Below are 18,200 nucleotides of genomic sequence, written 5' to 3' on the forward strand. Positions count from 1 at the left end.
GATTTATCAGATATAGATGCTGTCAGTATAATTTAGTATCATCGTAGTCTTAAAAAATGAGACGTGGACCAAAGGTCTGTTCCTGCTTGTACTGCTTTATGCTCTATTTTTACTTTCACATAAAATGCACAGCAGGTCAGGCATAAAAATGTGAGCAATCGCTTCAGACCAATAACGTTTATGGTACGTACCTGGAAAAAAGTGAGATGTGGGCAAGTACAGAGTATGTGATGAAGAACAAGATGACCTGTGGCAATATAGAAGGCAGCAGGGCAAATAATGGCGAAAGGGACGGTGGTGTAAAGGCAGGTAGACACAAACTGCTGGAGTAACTCAGCGGGACAGTCAGCATCTCTGGAGAGCAGGAATGGGTGACGTTTCGGGTCCAGACCCTTCTTCAGACTGATAGGCAAATAGGTCGAGACGAGCGGGTGTGTAAATGGGGGTGAGTCGAGCAGCGTCGAGACGAAGGGGTGCTGAGCATGAATCAGCACCGTGGTGCCGGGAGCACGCGCCGCCGGCGACGCGGTGACGCGCGCCAGCACTTTGTTGGCCAACTGCCGGAGCGAGCACGTGGCTCGCTGTTTACGTGCAGCGCACGTGGCGGATGGAAGGTGACAGGTGGCGCGAGGCGGTGCGGAGCAGCGGTTGCCCGGGACAACCTGGCGGCCTGGGTCAGGCGGGGAGCGCAGCGCTGGGCAGTCGTAGCCGTGGACGGCGTGGTGCTCGGAGGCTGCGGGATATTGTAAGTCTTACTCGGAGCCACAGGCGCCTATTAACTAACGTTTGGTTGACTGAATGACGCAGCCGCCCGCCAGTGCTGTATCCAAAACTTCCAGCATGACATAAGAGTAAGGGACATAACATTAGAGACACGAGAGAATATAAAATGCTAACAGGGGACACTGCGGCCGCTCACGCCCTCCCCAAAACGGCAGAAACGTTTCGATGCACTTGTCAATGCAGAGCAAACATTATTAAGCAATGCTTGTGAACGATTAATCTGTTTATTGCAACGATTATTCTGCAGAGCTGGCAACCAAAAATGGACGTAGACCTATTGATTCCAACTGTTGTATATTGGGCGCTTTCAAGTCTTATTATCAGGACCGGGCGCTTTAAAAATTGGGCTTGGAAGAACATTATGTGTATGTTCTTAAAACAGCTGTCATGGTCATATGTGCGGATAAATGATCTTTCCAATTACGCAATGTTACTTTCCACGTGTTTGTATCTTGTTTTCTTATGATGTGCGACATTGTGCAATATCGGCCAGTCGGTAATGTTTCCAAATCAGTAACGAAGTCGTTTACTTCAGTTTATGTTCTGACGTTGTGATGATGGTGAACTGGGAAATTACATATTTGACAATACCCAGGGTCAGGAAGACGATGTGCTTGCTGCACTTATTTGGATTTCTCCTCATTGCTGTCAGCAACGTTTGGGACATGTATGCAGGTGTAAATGAATATGGATGTCCCAAAGTCGTGGTCAGCTATTTGCCATTGTTTCCCTGATTGACATGGACACTGGACTCTCATGGAGTCATAGAGTAGTGTGGAAACAGGCCCTTTTGCCCAATTTGCCCACACCGGCCAACATGTCCCAGCTATACTAGTCCCACCTGCTGGCGTTTGGTCCATATCCCTCCAAACCTGTCCTATCCATATACCAGTCTAACTGTTTCTTAAACGTTGGGACAGCCCCAGCCTCAATTACCTCCTCTGGCAGCTTGTTCCATACACCCACCACCCTTTGTGTGAAAAAGTTACTTCTCAGATTCCTAGTAAAATCTTTTCCCCTTCACCTTGAACCTATGTTCTCTGGTCCTCGATTCCCCTACTTTGGGCAAGAGTTCCTGTGCTTCCACCCTATTTATTCCTCTCATGATTTTATACACCTTTATAAGATCACCCCTCATCCTCCTGCGCTCCGAGGAATAGACACCCAGCATACTCAACCTCTCCCTATGGCTCACACCCGCTAGTCCTGGCAACATCCTCATAAATCTTCTCTGAACCCTTTCAAACTTGACAATATCTTTCCTATAACATGGTGCCCAGAACAGAATACAATAATCGAAATGTGGTCTCACCAACATCTTATACAACTGCAACATGATCTCCCAACTCAATACTCTGACTGATGAAGGCTAATGTGCCAAAAACCTTTTTGACCACCTTATCTACCTGTGACTCGATCTTCAAGGAACTATGCACCTGCACTCCTAGATCCCTCTGCTCTACATCACTCCCCAGAGACCTACCATTCACTGTGTAGGTCCTGCCCTTTTTAGACGGAGACGAGGAAATACTTTTTCTCACAGAGAGTGGTGAGTCTGTGGAATACTCTGCCTCAGAGGGCAGTTCTCTGGATGCTTTCAAGAGAGAGCTAGATAGGGCTCTTAAAAATAGCTGAGTCAGGGGATAAGGGGAGAAGGCAGGAATGGGGTACTGATTGGAGATGATCAGCCATGATCATATTGAATGGTGGTGCTGACTCGAAGGGCTGAATGGCCTACTCCTTTGTCTATTGTTTATTGACATTTCTCTGTATTAAATTCCTCTCTAGAATGCACTGAGAATCAAGGAAAACAGAGATGTCGAAAACATAGACTAGGCTCAAGGTTCGGTTGTGATCTTATTGAGTGATGGAGCAATCTCTGCAGTCTGCTCTTGATGCATAGATGTGTAATATTGTGGATATTCTAACCCAGCTATATTGAGAAATTGTTTGTGCCAGGTTAAACTAGCTGCAGAGTTTTTTACAGTTACATTCAATTAATTTGGCTTGTGGAGCTTTGGATAAATTCAAGGTTATGGAACACGTAAAGCTGACTAGGAGAGCATTGTAACAGATGTCAAGAAATAATGTCACAGTTAAAGATTATGACAGCAAATAAGCTGAGTTAGTGGTAGGGTTGGACACTAAAGAAAGTAGATTGTCTCGGATGGAGATTGTCTCATAAGTTCCGGGAGCAGAATAAAGCCATTCGGCCCATCAAGTCTACTCCGCAATTCAATCAAGGCTGATCTATCTTTCCCTCATTTGTCCCCATTCCCTCATCAACCCCATTCTTCTGCTTTCACCACATAACCCTCCCACCCTTACCAATCATGAATCTGTCATTCTCAGCCTTAAAAATATCCATTGATTTGGCCTCCACAGTCTGTGGCATGCATGGAACAAGCTGCTCGAAGAGGTAATTGAGGCAGGTTCCTTCGCAACATTTAACATTTAGACAGGTACATAGGTCAGATAGGTTTGGAGGGATATGGGTCAAACGCAGGTTGGACTAGTGTAGATAGGGCATGTTGGTTGGTGTGGGCAAGTTGGGCTAAAGGGCTTGTTTCCACTCTGCATGACTATATGACTGCATCAAATGTGATAAATCACAAGGCATGGAATGATAGTTAATGAGGATAACAGCGTTCTGAAGTTAGTAAAATTTAAAATTCAGTGGTGAATACCAATCCAAAAATATATTCTCCATACATGAGAAGGCCTTATAGTTGCCCCCAAATCATTTTTCTTTGCTAGGTTATGTGTTGTATCATTGTCTTCTTTTGAAAAGGTGGGGCATTTTCATTATAATATTTAACTTGGGGTCCTGCAGTGTAGTTGTGAGCCCAAGTTAAATATCATAGTGAGTACTCACTCCTCTGTCAGCTAAATCTTCTGCTGTGATCAGAACCTCACCCCAACTAAGTTTTTGCCTTGTACTTGCAATTGTTTCCCTTGTTTATTTATCCATGCATCCTTTAATTAATGTAGTCCACTCGCCTTGTGGCCAAACATCTATGTTGTACTCCTTCCAACTTGCTTATCTGGCCAGTGGACAAAGAGTAAATGGGAGAAAATGATAATGTGGGTAGATATAACTATTCAGTTCTTTTTCGGTAGTTGAGTAACTGATAAGAGGAGGGATACCTTAATGTGAAAAATATACATCTTCTAGATGCGCTGGGACGCATCCTCAGTGATGTGACCTGGGGTCATCGGGTGTTTCGGGTCTCACACCATCAGACACCCTCGCCCAGGCGACCCAGCCGGGGTGATCAGGCCCTGACTTGCGTCCCAGCAACAACCGCCCAATGATCAGCCATCTTAATAACTACTCTGCAGGGGTTGGGAGATTCTAGTGCTTGGAGGGACTGGGCTCTGTGGGGTGAGTCCTGGCCGGGCCCCTCCTACGTCTCACTAGGTTCAAGGCCTGTGCGCTGCACCTCTTTCTCCTCCGAGCATTTCATTCTCGTCTGATGGATTTTTAGGCCATTGTGGTTCATTAGGCCTTTCCTTAGATTTATTTCTCACGAAAGACAAAGACTGGGGCGCTAACCCAGCCTGTCCCAGGTGCCGTCTTTCCAGTGCCGTCAACTGTCTCCAGTAGTCACCAAACTATTCTTGGTTGTCACCCAGTCTATTCCTAGGTGCCATTGGCTGAGCCAGACTTCAGAGTGAAAAATATACATCTACTAGATGCGCTGGGACGCATCCTCAGTGATGTGACCTGGGGTCATCGGGTGTTTCGGGTCTCACAACATCAATATCAATATCAAACACCTTCAATATCAATCATGATCATTAAAAAAAATATTCCCAGATTATGAGGATCGATAATAAGGCCAGCAGCTTTTGCCCATTTCTTGGTATATTTGAGAAGAAGGTGAAGAACCTGGTATAGCTTATATGGTGAAGGTGCTTAAACTTGACTGCAAGGGAATTCCACGACATCTTCATTTTGATAAAGCAACATTAAAGGAACCAGTGGAAGATCAGAGCACTTACATGGGGAGACAAGATGGAATGATCTTGAAGTGAAATTTGAAATAATGGTGTGCTATTAATGCATCTATTGACTTATCCTTTCTGTCTTGTCTTTTCTATAGTTTTCTATGTTCAGTGTTCTATTTGGTCCTGAACTCATCTTCAGATCTCAAAGTCTCTATCACATGAAACCTTCAGGACTACTTAATTCCCGGACCCAATTCCAATATCAGCAGTAAAGAGAATGGATATTTATGTTGGAGAGTGGGCTATCAAAGTTAGAATGCTGGGCCCAATAACAGTAAATTAGAAACATATTGATAAATACATTTATTCAGTAAATCAGTGGTAAAGTGGGAATTAGTGAATACATTAATTATGTAAGATTACCAGAGAATGATAATACAATGGACATTGGTGAATTAATCGAGCAGTATTCCCTTAATTATTCCACAATTAAGAAATTCACAGAGCAGCAGAAGCACCAACAGATCAACAAATTAATTGAGCAGCACTAAATGAATGAATTAAATGCAGAGGGAGCAAAAGAACTAATGGATTGATGTCAATGGAGGGTAAAATCATGAGTGATGTAAAACAGGCAGCTGACCCCATCATATCAATTTCCCACTGGGCAGGTTAAAATTACTGCTGAATGTCGTTTTGTTACAACACATTATGTAACTGGCATTATAATAATTTGATCTGCATAGCCTTTGGAGCATGGAAGTCTATTAAATTTACTTCCATATATGTTTAAAATCATACTTAAGACCTGCAAGGCTGTATGACTTGGAACTGATGAACATTAAATTCAGAACAAGTTGAAAGGAAATGATGCTTGCAGTCTTCAAACCTCTGCCTCGTATCTGATACTTTTGGGCAATCCTATGGTGCCTGATTAAAATATACTTTGTCTCCCCATGTTAGTGCTCTGATCTTCCACTGGTTGTGTTCTTCCTCTCTCTCTTTATATGTGTGTGTGTGTGTGTGTGTGTATATATATATCATCATTAATCTATCAATAACATGACATCATATATATACAGGTTATCCCATAGCAGCCGCAGCTTCATCACATCAGCGATATTCTCTTTATCCTTTCCATCCCCACCCCTCCCTGCATGAAACTTCAAACTATTATATTTTTACTTTTTCCCAGTTCTTATGAAAGGTCTTTAATTTAAAATGTTAATTTTGTTTCTCTGTCATTAGATGCTGCATGATGTGTTGTGTGTTTCCAGTGTTCTATATATTATTTTCAAAGTCTGTAGTTGTTTGATTTTCTTCATAATAAGGAACCTATTGCACATTTTGTCAAATATGGCGCCCTACCATCTGGAGGAGAGGATTAGAGGAATATCTGTGGGTAAATTGAGCAGTTTTGTCCACTGTCATTTTATGCAGCTGCAACTAGTGTCTGACAGTATTCTGCTCCACTCAGAAGATGCACTGCCCCTTGATATTCAACTATGGCTAATTTTCCTCCTTCAGCCTTTGGAAATGTTGACACATGTTTACGAACTACCTTGTGGTTTAAAAAGAAAAGTGATTCCTTTTAACAATTACATTGATAATCTCCTCGTATGTCAGTTGCATGCATTATTCCTGCAGCAGTGTGCACAGGATGACTATTCAAGTCAAACTGGTGTTTCCAACTCTGACAAGGTCACAACAGCTTAGCTTAATTTATTGTCACATGTACCAAGGTGCAGTGAAAAGCTTTTGTTGCGTGCTAACTGAGGTTTCATTACAGTGGAGTCCCTGTCATAATGTTGGTTGGAGTGCATAATTGTCCCCATATTCAAGGTGATGTCATATTTTCGTGCAGGCCTGCAAGCCTCCCTTTCTACTCCCCTAGTCCAGAAAACAATAAAATTGATTAACTTTACATTTTAGAACAAGTTTAAATCCAGATTAGGGCCTGCAAGTTCAACCGCAAAATCCTTTGCTCAGCATTATGTTACTAAAAATTGATTACCCCAGAATGGAATGTGTTTATAATACTGTTTGAGTTATTAAAGATATCATTAACCCTGTCACTTGCAACCTCTGTACACTGCGGCATAACATTCTGTTGGTTGACTGCTCATTCTAAGACGTGTTTCCAAATAGAATAGCTCCATTTAGAGCAAGCCTCATCACCCCCATTTCTACACGTTCTAATTTCAGTAAGAGTGTTAATTTCAATGCTAAGGAGTCATGATGAACATACATAGAACTGTGATGCCTAATTTCTTCTGCGAACCAGGGACATGGAGCTTGCCTTATCAAGAGAAGACCATTTAGTTCTGAGAGTACTCCCTTCCAGCTGAAAAAGATAGGTAGTGGTTGTGACCTGGTCTTAAGATGAAAAAAATAATCAAATTAGTGAATTAAGCCATCAAAATAATATCCCTAGTTGATTAATATGTTTGTACCACTGTCAGAATGTGTGGATGTGGTCAGAGGCAAGGGATGGAGAACTCTCTGGTGGTCAATGACTGTTAGACATGGGGAGAAGAAGGAATTAGAGTGATACAGTGTGGAAACAGGCCCTTTGGCCCAACTTGCCCACACCGGCCAACATGTCCCAGCTACACTAGTCCCACCTGCCTGTGCTTGGTTCATATCTCTCCAAACCTGTCCTATCCATGTACGTCTATGTTTCTTAAATGTGGGATAGTCCCAGCCTCAACTATCTCATCTGGCAGCATGTTCCATACACCCACCACCCCATGTATGGAAAAAGTTACCCCTCAGATACCTATTAAATCATTTCCCCTTCACCTTGAACCTATGTCCTCTGGTCCTCAATTCCCCAACTCTGAGAAGAGACTGTGTGCATCTACCCAATCTATTCCTCTCATGATTTTGTACACCTCTATAAGATCACCTCTCATGATTTTGTACACCTCTATAAGATCACCTCCAAGGAATAAAGACCCAGCCAACTCAACCTCTACCTATAGCTCACACCATCTAGTCCTCGCAACATCCTCGTAAATCTTCTCTGAACCCTTTCAAGCTTTACAATATCTTTCCTATAACATGGTTTCCAGAACTGAACACAATATTCTAAATGCAGTCTCACCAACGTCTTGTAGATATCAACAGAACGATGGCGGAGAGAGTAAAAAACTTCAAATTCCTGGATGTGCATATTTCCGAAGATCTTTCCTGCAATTATAAAGAAAGCACAGAAACTTTACTTCCTGAGAAGATTAAGGAGATTTGTTATGTCAGAGATGATCCTCTTGAACTTCTACAGGTGTACAGTGGAGAGCACAGGGCTCTCGCTTAACTTTTTTTCCCTGTTGCCAGCTGGGCAACCTAGGCAGCTTTTTAGGTTGCCAAATGACAGTTTAGGTGGTCATTTAAGACGGCTTGCATGACTCGTGCGATAAATTGGAGGAGCAGCACCTTGTATTTTGCTTGGGCAGTTTATACCCCAGCAGTATGAAAATTGACCTCCAATTTCAGGTAGTCCCTGCTTTCAACTCCTCCGCTTCCCAGCTCTCCCTCAGCCCACTGTCTCCGCCTCTTCCTTTCTTCTTCCCACCCCCTGCACCCTCACATCAGTTTGAAGAAGGGTCTCGACCCAAAACGTCGCCTATTTCGTTTGCTCCATAGATGCAGTCTTACCCGCTGAGTTTCTCCAGCATTTTTGTTTCCCTACTCACACAAGTTCTGTTATCCCACTTTCCTCACCCACTCCCTACACATTAGGGGCAATTTTACACGTTAATCTACAAAGCCAATGCATCTTTGGGATGTGGTAGGAAACCTACGTGCGTGCAGGGAGAATGTGCAAATTCAACACAGACAGTGCCCAAGGAGAGGATCGAACACAGATCCCTGGTGTGTGAGGCAGGAAGTCCACCAGCTGTGCCACTATATTTTATTTTCTAACACACAAAAAATTATACGTTGTTAACTTTGGTTACTAAAAAAAAAGAAGCTATCCATTTTCAGTCTTAAATCTCTAAGTGATGCTATGTCCCCTTTTACAGCTACTGTATGTTTTAATTCAGTTCAAGACTATGGGGCAGTACATTGGCCATAAAGTTGCTGCCTAAAATTGCCAGAGACCCGGAATTGATCCTGAATATGGGTGCTGTCTGTATGGAGTTTGCTCCTTTTTCCTTTGATCACATGGGTTTTCTCCAGGTGCTCTTGTTTCCTTCCACATTCCAAAGGTGTGCAGGAACCTTTTAACGACCCAACCCAAAACGTGATATTTTCCTTTTGTCCAGAGATTCTGTCTGATCTGTTGAGTTACTCCAGCTTTTTGTGTCTATCTTCAGTTTAAACCAGCATCTGCAGTTCTTTCCTACACACATGAGACTTTGCGATAGAACTTTATTAATTGTGTGTGTGTGTGTGTGGTTTTCTTGTCTATAATATTGTTTACAGAGTACTATGTTTACATATTCTGTTGTGCTGCTGCAAGTAAGGGTTTCATTGGGACTCATTTCCCCCCCCTCTCTCCCCTGACCCTCCCCCCCTCCCCTTCCAACTCTCGCCCCCCCCTCTCTCTCCAGCCCCTTCCCCTCTATCCAGCCCCCTTCCCCTCTCTCCTCCTTCCCCCTCTCTCCATCCCCCTCCTCCCCCCCTTCCCCCCCCCCCCCCTCTCCTCCCCTCCCCCCCCCTTTACCCCCCCCCTTCCCCCTTCTCCACCTCCCCCCTCTCCACCCTCCTCTTCTCTCCACCTCTCTCTCTCTCCCCCTCTCTCCCCCTCTCTCTCCCCTCTTTCTCTCTATTTTTCTTTCCCTCCCTCTTCCCCCCCCCCCCTCTCCCCCTCTCCCCTCTCTCTCCTCTCCCGCCCATGTGCAAGGCGGCCGGCCGTGCCGGCGGATGAGGAGCGGCCGGAGAGCGGAGACACGGCGGCCTGGTCACGGATGGCGGGTGGAGTCGGCGAGTGACAGAGAGAGAGAGCGATAGATAGGGGCGCCAAGCCAGGCAAAATCACACGGATTTTATGTTGCCCGGCGTGACTTTAGGTGGCCATTGGCAACCGGGCAACCGTTAATTTTGAGCCATGCCAAGGCGCATGTATTTCTTGAAGTAGGGTAAGTGACTGTGAGTGTATGGTCTGGAGAACCAAGGGTGCTGTAACAAATTGGGGCTCTGTAGGACATTGCTAGGTGTAGTTTTTCTGTAAGAGTACCTGCCCTGTTGGTTTGCTTACCGTTTCATCTTTTTCAGCAATGGCAAACATCTATTGATGATGCTATCAAACCATTAATTATGGATACTAAAGACAATAGACCAAAGCTCTTGCTATTTTCACTTCTGATTTGACATATTCATGCAGGAGCACTGTTTTTTCAGTTAACGAAGAACAATTGATGATAGGCTTCTTTCCTGCGTTTGACCAACTACCTTGCGACTCAATGGGCTTTGGTACTGAGATTGAAAATTTCTAAGACGACTCCTTCCCATCTGTACATCACATGCCACCCATGTGGGTCTATTCTGTCATGAGACAAGGGGTTGTGATGGTACATTGTCTATGATGTCTTGTTCTGTGAATTCAACGTGTCAGGATGTTACTTGAGCAGGCCTTAGGCAGCCATCTCAATTTAGACAGCAGTCCCCTTTATGTTTATGATATGCCTTTCTCAATATCAAATAAAAAGATAAAATGTAATTTTTATTTTGTTCTGTTTGTACAGTTTTTTTAATATAGATTTTCTGCTATCAAGTTTAAATGTAAAGATGCTCAAATTGGAGAGCCGCCTAGTCCAGGTTCAACAAGCATGTGGCCCAACAAAATTTCCTGAAAATGAAGAAAAACTTACTGAAGTGCAAGCTTTTCAGAAGTTTCTTTTACAGCTAAGGTTAGGTCCATAATTAACAACATTATTAATCGGTTACAATCTTTTTGATCTCCAGTATTAAATTATTATTGGTAGAAAAAATGAAAATGTAGCTATGACTATAACTAGTTGCTTTCTATTTGTTTAGGAATTTTTGATATCCACTTAATGCATCCCATGTAATATATCGAGGCATGTATCTTATGTGCGTGTATTCAGCATATCTCTGTGTTCTACTGCAAGCACAACATAAACCTGCTCTCCCACTGGACTATGCCACCCCCCCCCCCCCCCCCCCCCCCCCCCCCGTTTCTGTTCTGCTTTCCGCTTCCCATCTTCCCAGACGGAACAAAAATAGAGTTCCCTTGGTCCTTACCTATCTCCCCACCAGCCTCGCATCCAACACATCATTCTCCAACATTTCTGCCACTAATCACATCTTCCCATTCCCTCCCCATTTCTGCTTTCTGTAGAAACTGTTCCCATTGCAACTCCTTGGTTCACTCCAGGCACGTGCCGTCAGGGTAGGCAAGGAAGGCACTGCCTACCCTGACTAAAATTATAAAATGGTAATTATTAAATATAAATAGTAAAGGCATGGAAGAATAATGACTACCTAAGAGATCTCACTCATGTCAGCCGCTTCCCGCAATTCCTTAAATTCCAACAGCGCGATCAAGGGACCAATTGAGGTTACTCAGCTGTCGGAATTTAAGGATTTGCGGGAAGCGGCTGACAAGAGCGAAGCCGGCATGCGGCAGGTGAGAGATGTTCAGATGGAGAGCCCTGCCAGAAGTGAGCGGGCCGGCAGAAGGCGCTGAGGTGGCGTCCAGTTCCACTGGCCGGTCCCGAGCTGCTTCCCTCCCCGGCCACAATGCGGTGGCTCCGCGCCCGGACGCCACGGCAGCGGTGAGTGAGTTACTGGCATGATTCCCGACCCCCTCCTTCTCAATGCTCCTGCCCTCCCCGCAACATTACCCCTGGCCAGACTCCCCACACGCTGTGAAAGGAACTCTCCCCCCAATTGGTCCCTTGAACAAATATTGTCATTCAATAAGATAACAACTGATTCAACGTGTCCCGATGTGCATTCGTTCTTCCCACCATCTCTCCACCTGCCGTCACCCTCCACCCCCCCACCCATTCAGTAATTCAGAATGAAGGAGATTTGGAAGTCTTGGGCAAATTGCTTTCTTTATTTTTATTTTTTTGAGCGTATTTTAGCAACTCAAAACGGGGGTGCGTTTTCATTGCCAGGAACTTTATTAAGAGATTTGGCTTTTGAAGACTTTATAAAAGTCGACTGACAGCTTACGGAGAGACCAATCTGCGCACGCACGGTTTAAGATTTTTTATAAGCCGACTGACTGCATACCCTGAGTAATTACTCACAGCACGTGCCTGGTTCACTCACGCCTTCCTGCCCATATTATTAATGATAATAGTTAATGTAACAAAATTTTAAAAATCTTGTTTGACCATTACTTCAATCATGTTTCATATAACCAACTAATTGCTACATCCCCTAAGCATTTGCTGAATCAGGAATCAGTCAAGATCTCTTCATACGAGGCAGCATCCACATCAATCACAAACAATGAGAATACAATTCTACAAGTTAAGAATGAATGAAAATGCATTGTCATTAAAATAATACTTTGTATATTTTGTTAAAGATTGCTTGGTGGATTGGCAAAAGAAGCAATTTTTTGTAATCTGCGAGTCCCAGACCAGTTTCAGAAATCGAAAGAAGAGATCAATGTTGTCATCCTCACAGGTACATATCTTAGAGAACTAAGCTTTTTCATTATGTTTGTGATGGGCTCACTGCTGCATGCTGATGTACCCCACACTCCAATAATCCTGATGCAGGGTCTCAATCCAAAATGTCAACCAACCCTTAACCTGCAAAGATGCTGAGTTCCTCCAGTTGTTTGTTTTCTTGATCACTATGACATTCTCTGGCTTCTGTGTACACACAAACAAATAAGAAGCAATGCAGATGTCAATTGTAATACCAAATCATCAATGTAAACCAAATTAAAGTTATAAGACGTGGAAAACTAAGTATTCAGACTATTTTAACATCAAGAGCATCACATTTTTGAATTAGTCAAATTTTCACCAGGTGGGTGAAGTTTAAGCATTGAATACTGCTTTGTAATCTTGCAATAATAAATCGATTGTTGGCTTCAGGGCACATTTAAAACGTTACGGAAGTAATAGAGTGTATAAGCATGTGCTTTTTCTTCTATTGCAATATTGCTGCCATTATGTTCAGGACACGATTTTTACATTGGTTAAAAAGTATGTTGAAGAAGAGATTCAAGTACTGTCACATTGTCTTATCCTTCCTCCAATTATCATCAGTAACTTTGGAGGAGCATTGTTAAAAACACTGGTGAAATGGCATGTGCTCTATAGTGGATCATCAGTAGTATTCTCAATGAAATGATGCTTTTACCCATTGGGAATTAGCACATTTGAAATTAATCAATGAAAGACCGATCTTCTGGAGCTGCAACTCCCCCGCAGACCCCACCGCACAGACTGCCTTCCAGTGCCTGTGCAGTGCTTGAGAAAACCTGGTGTCAAACTTTCCTCACTCTCCCCACTCCTGATTCAGACAGCAAAGAGCAGAATACAGGTGCCCAACCTTTTATCCGAAAGCCTTGGGACCAGACACTTGTCGGATTTTGGACATTTTCGGATTTCCGAATGGAAGATTTTTAGATTAGATTAGGAAAGTAGCGTGGGCGGCTTGAAAAGTCTGGAGCGGCTGCCTCCTCCCCGGAGACCGGGGAATCATTGTAAATCATTGCATAAATGTTAGTCAGTTAGTTTGGAGGGATTTTATGTGGTGATGGTGGGTGGTAAAGGGGGAGGGGGGTAAAGGGGGAAACTTTGATTCTTAGTCCCCTACCTGGTCGGCGACTCCCAACATCGCGGAGCTGGGGGCTCCGTCCGGCCGCGGGCGGCGCCGGTTGGAGCTCCGACCCCGGCAACTCTACCCCTGGCTGCGAGGCGCTCCAAATCCAGCGGCGGCCACACCGCCGGAGTCGGCGGCCACAGCGCTCCGGAGCTTACCGCACGGCGACCCGGTAAGGCATTGCCCGCTCCCCGCTGGTATCCCAGCGCTGTGACGCTGCCGACACGCAGCATTCGCGGAGCTGGGGCTGCGGGCGTCCGGCCGCGGGCGGCGGTGGATTTGGAGCGCCTCGCAGCCAGGGGTAGAGTTGCCGGGGTCGGAGCTACAACCGGCGCCGCCCGCGGCCGGACGCCCGCAGCCCCAGCTGGGAGTTGGCGGCCACAGCGCTGCGGAGCTTACAGCACGGCGACCCGGTAAGGCATTGACCGCTCCCCGCCTCTCCGACCAGGTAGGGGACTAAGAATTAAAGTTTACCCCTTCACCCCCCCCTTCCCATAAAAGCCCTCCAAACTAACTGAGTAACATTTAAGCAATGATTTACAGATGTTTAAGTGTCTCCCCGGTCTCCGGGGAGGAGGCAGCCGCTACAGTAGTACAGACCTGGGTTGACCGTGGGTCGTTTCGGGTCAAGTTTGGCGCCAAACGCGAGCTTTGGTGTGCAGACGACATCCTGGAAAAATGGCCGGTTTTCGGAGTTTTTCGGTTTCCGGAACACCGGATAAAAGGTTGTGCACCTGTAGTTCTGAAGAAATTACAACACTTCATTTTGACAAATTTGGTTTAAAACCTGAAATATTTAGTGACCTAACTACTTCATCAGTTTGTCTCTAATTGATATGTACTATGTTTTATTCCTCATGAGCATCCTCCCACACTGTTCATCTAACTCCATCAGCATATGTTTAGTTTAATTTAGTTTAGAGATACAGCATGGAAACGGGCCCTTCAGCCCACCAAGTCCATGCTGGCCATCGATCACCCATTCACACTAATTCTAAGTTGGGGGTTTATCATTACCTAACTTTATATATTACTACTGGGCAGTGCATATTAAGAACATAATATACTGGCTGGATAGTTCCACTCAGCAGTTGGAGTGGATAAGAATGGAGAAAGAGGAGTGCTATCCGCACAATATAGGAACGATCCTGCTCTCACCGATTAAATTGAATAGTATAATATATAAGAAGAACCCAATTATTCACAATATAATAAGAATTTGGAAACAAATAAAAGTATCCTTGAAATTAAATAATTTATCAGTACTAACCCCACTATTGAACAACCCCGCATTCAAACCTTCTCTCATCGACAACACATATCAACAATGGGATAGACTGGGGATTAGGAAAGTAGGGGACATGTATGAAGTGGGCAAACTGTTATCATTTCAACAATTAAAATTAAAATTTAAATTTAAGGATAATCAATATTTTAAATATATACAGGTATGTGACTTTATGAAGAAATATACACATAGATTTCAAACTATATTTTTAGATCCTTTAGAAGAAGCAATGAATATTAAGGCTGATTCACAAAAATTAATATCATACTTTTATAATAATATATTAAATAGAGAATCACCCTCAACAGAAGCATTAAGGGAAGATTGGGAACAAGAGCTAATGATAAAGATCTCGAAGGATAGATGGGAAAAGTATTTGATGAATACACATAACTGTTCTATTAATGCAAGACATAATTTAATTCAATTCAAATTATTACATAGACTATATTATTCAAAAACGAGGTTGAATAAATTTTATCCAAACGTCTCTCCCAGATGCGATAAATGTTTGTTTCAAAACGCTAATATAACACACTCATTTGTTGGATGTACAAAGTTGAATAAATTTTGGAGTGATATATTTGATATATTTACAAAGATTTTCAAGTCAAGAATAGAACCCAAAACGGAATGGATTATATTTGGAATAATAGGAGAAGATACCAATTTAAATAAAGATCAAAATGTTTTTTTTAATTATGGGTTAATAATTGGAAAGAAATTGATACTTAAATTTTGGAAAAATACAACCACACCAACTGTTAAAATGTGGATTAGGAATATGATGGACATAGCACGCCTTGAAGAAATGAGACTCTGACTAATAGATAAATATGACCAATTCTTAAAGAGTTGGTCTCCTTTCATCGACTTTTTGGAATCATGTGATGCAGCGGTGCCGTAAGGATTGCTGATTTCAGTTCATGACGCGGATAGATCTACATCTCCGAATACAGATTTGAAAAATTCTCTTTTAAGGGGCCTTCTCTTCTATTTCTACTTTCCACTTTCTCTCTTCCTTTTTTTATTTTTTATATACACACTTCACGTTTTTCTACTCTCTACCATCTATTTTTCCACTTTTTCCCCTTTCTATTGTTTTCTTTTTCTTGTTCTGCTTACTTCCTTCTTGTAACGTAAAACTAGAGGTTGTACATAGAATGGATTACGGTATTACATAGTTGGCACCTAAAATTAGGTGCCACTGTACTGTTTTGTGCTGTATTAACTTCTAATAAAATAAACAAAAAACAAAAAAAAAAATAAAAAAATTCTAAGTTGTCCCATTTACGGACACCACCCTTACAAAGGCCAATAAACCTAGAAACCCACACATCTTTGGTATGTGGGTGGAAACTGGAGCACCCGGAGGAAACCCACTCAGTGTCACCGAAAACGTGCAAATTGCATACAGACAGCACATTCAGGATCGAACCCAGGTCTCTGGCACTGTGTGATAGCAGTTCTCCCAGCTGCACCACTGTACGCCTGTGCTGTCGTAAGTGGCCCACTGCAGCCACTATCCTACTATAATTTTCAAACTCAAGTGCTCAGTTACCTACTTCTTCAATACATCTAATCTTTTCAACTGAACTATCCCACATGCTGTTAGCTTTCTATAGATAACGGAAAAGATTTCCTTGCAATTAATTTCATTATACTGCCCTCCCTCCTTGTATCTCTGAATGTCCTCTACTGTAGTTAAGATAGGAAAGGGTGGTCAGGCTCATGTGGATTTTCCCCACTGTATGATGGAATCATCTGCAAATACACAACCAGTGCCGGATTTAGATGAAGAGAGGCCCTAGGCTATTCCACTTGTGAGGCCCCTCCCAATCCCCCACCCCCACGACTAGAGGACGATGGAAGAGTGTTTTAAATAATTTGAGTAAAACCAAGGATGATGACAGGTGTTTAAAATTCCGCAATTCGTAATTCCTTCTCTAAAGGACATAAAATGTTATTGTTAAATACCGCAGTGATTGGGTGGGGGGGGGGGAGCATAAATGTTAAAATGAACACTGTTAAAAACCTTTGCTACAAATAAGCTTAGTTTTATTACTAACCTGACAGTGGCAGCCACAGCACTACACAGTAGGTTTCTAGCAACGATTATCAGCTCTACCCCAAGCATTGCTCCTTGCCAACTGCACCCTCTGAGTTTCTCCAGCAATTTTGTGTACTGCACCCGCTGAGTTTCTCCAGCAATTTTGTGTATCCTTCGCTCCATAGATGCTGCTGCACCCGCTGAGTTTCTCCAGCAATTTTGTGCTCCTTGCCAACCTCCTAGTTCAAATATCTTTGCACTTTCCTACTTACCCCTGAGTTTTGACTTTTTTGAAGTCTGCAAGTATCCAAAGATGTTCCTTGCACCCGCCATCGCTGCTTACTGGAGCACGTGTGAAAGTTTGCCTGACCCCGGTGCCACCAGATTGACACCGATGTGCAGCCGAGCGTGGCCAATGAGATATGGGGCTGGAAAGCTGCGCTTTTTAAAAATGTACTTATTGCCAGTGCTAGTGTCGAATTATCGGCTTAAAGCAGTATTATTCTGAAATGGAGGGCAAGGAAAATTACTAAAGGGTTGTTTAGAGACTACAGTGCGTTGTGACCGCATATGTAAGAAAGGCCTATATGATTCAGAAGCCCCAATTACCCCAGTCACTTGCTTCCTTCATGTTATCCAACTGTTCTCTTATTTGCACTGCCAATCAATGTAATCATGGCTGATCATCCACAATCAGAATCAGAATCACACTTTATTCGCCAAGTATGTTTTGCAACATACGAGGAATTTCATTGGCCAGGTCAAAAATATTATACACCTTGGCCGGAGGCCCCCTAGATTTTGAGGCCCTAGACTTCAGTCTACCAAGCCTATAGGTAAATCCGGCACTGTACACAACCTTCTAGAAAAGAAAAATAAAGAAAGTGCAAAGATTCATAACCAAATCTTGAATTAACCCATCTTCTCGTAGGTAATCATGCAATAATGCAGGTGCCTCTCAACTAATTTGTTATCCATACTCTTGTCAACTTTCCGCTTGGAATCAGTATTTTTCAAAACCTTCCTGACAATTGCAGATATCGGTTTCCACTGCCTCTCACAATACCATGCAAATAGGTATGCAACCCTTTTTTTTATAAAGATTAAAACTTACATCTGTTAAAGTTCTTTTTCTTCTTAAAGTGAGAAGCAATTTGCTTAACCTGATCACATCACCTCAAGTAATCTGTTTACAGATCAGGTTTATGGTTGTCATAAATATCTAAATCATATCCTGTGCTTCTCTAGTGAATGCGGAGAAGAAGGATGAAGTTTGAGTTATCCAAATGGAAATTTTGTCAGATCATTACAAACTTACATTACCAGTAAATGAAGATCCTAAGAAAGGACATTACAATAAGAGTG

General features: G+C 43.1%; 1 protein-coding gene across 1 annotated transcript in view; it reads left to right on the forward strand.

Moving 5' to 3' along the window:
• Nucleotides 1–645: 645 nt before the first annotated feature.
• The window catches only part of si:zfos-911d5.4 (uncharacterized), a 192,172-nt gene continuing 174,617 nt past the window's right edge, over nt 646–18,200 (forward strand). The window contains exons 1-3 of the mRNA XM_055646767.1: nt 646–745; nt 10,425–10,589; nt 12,245–12,345. Coding sequence (XP_055502742.1) covers nt 10,468–10,589; nt 12,245–12,345 — 223 coding nt within the window. The 5' untranslated portion in view covers nt 646–745; nt 10,425–10,467. The remainder of the gene's footprint in view (nt 746–10,424; nt 10,590–12,244; nt 12,346–18,200) is intronic.

Source organism: Leucoraja erinacea, chromosome 15, assembly GCF_028641065.1.
Source record: "Leucoraja erinacea ecotype New England chromosome 15, Leri_hhj_1, whole genome shotgun sequence".
NCBI lineage: Eukaryota > Metazoa > Chordata > Chondrichthyes > Rajiformes > Rajidae > Leucoraja > Leucoraja erinaceus.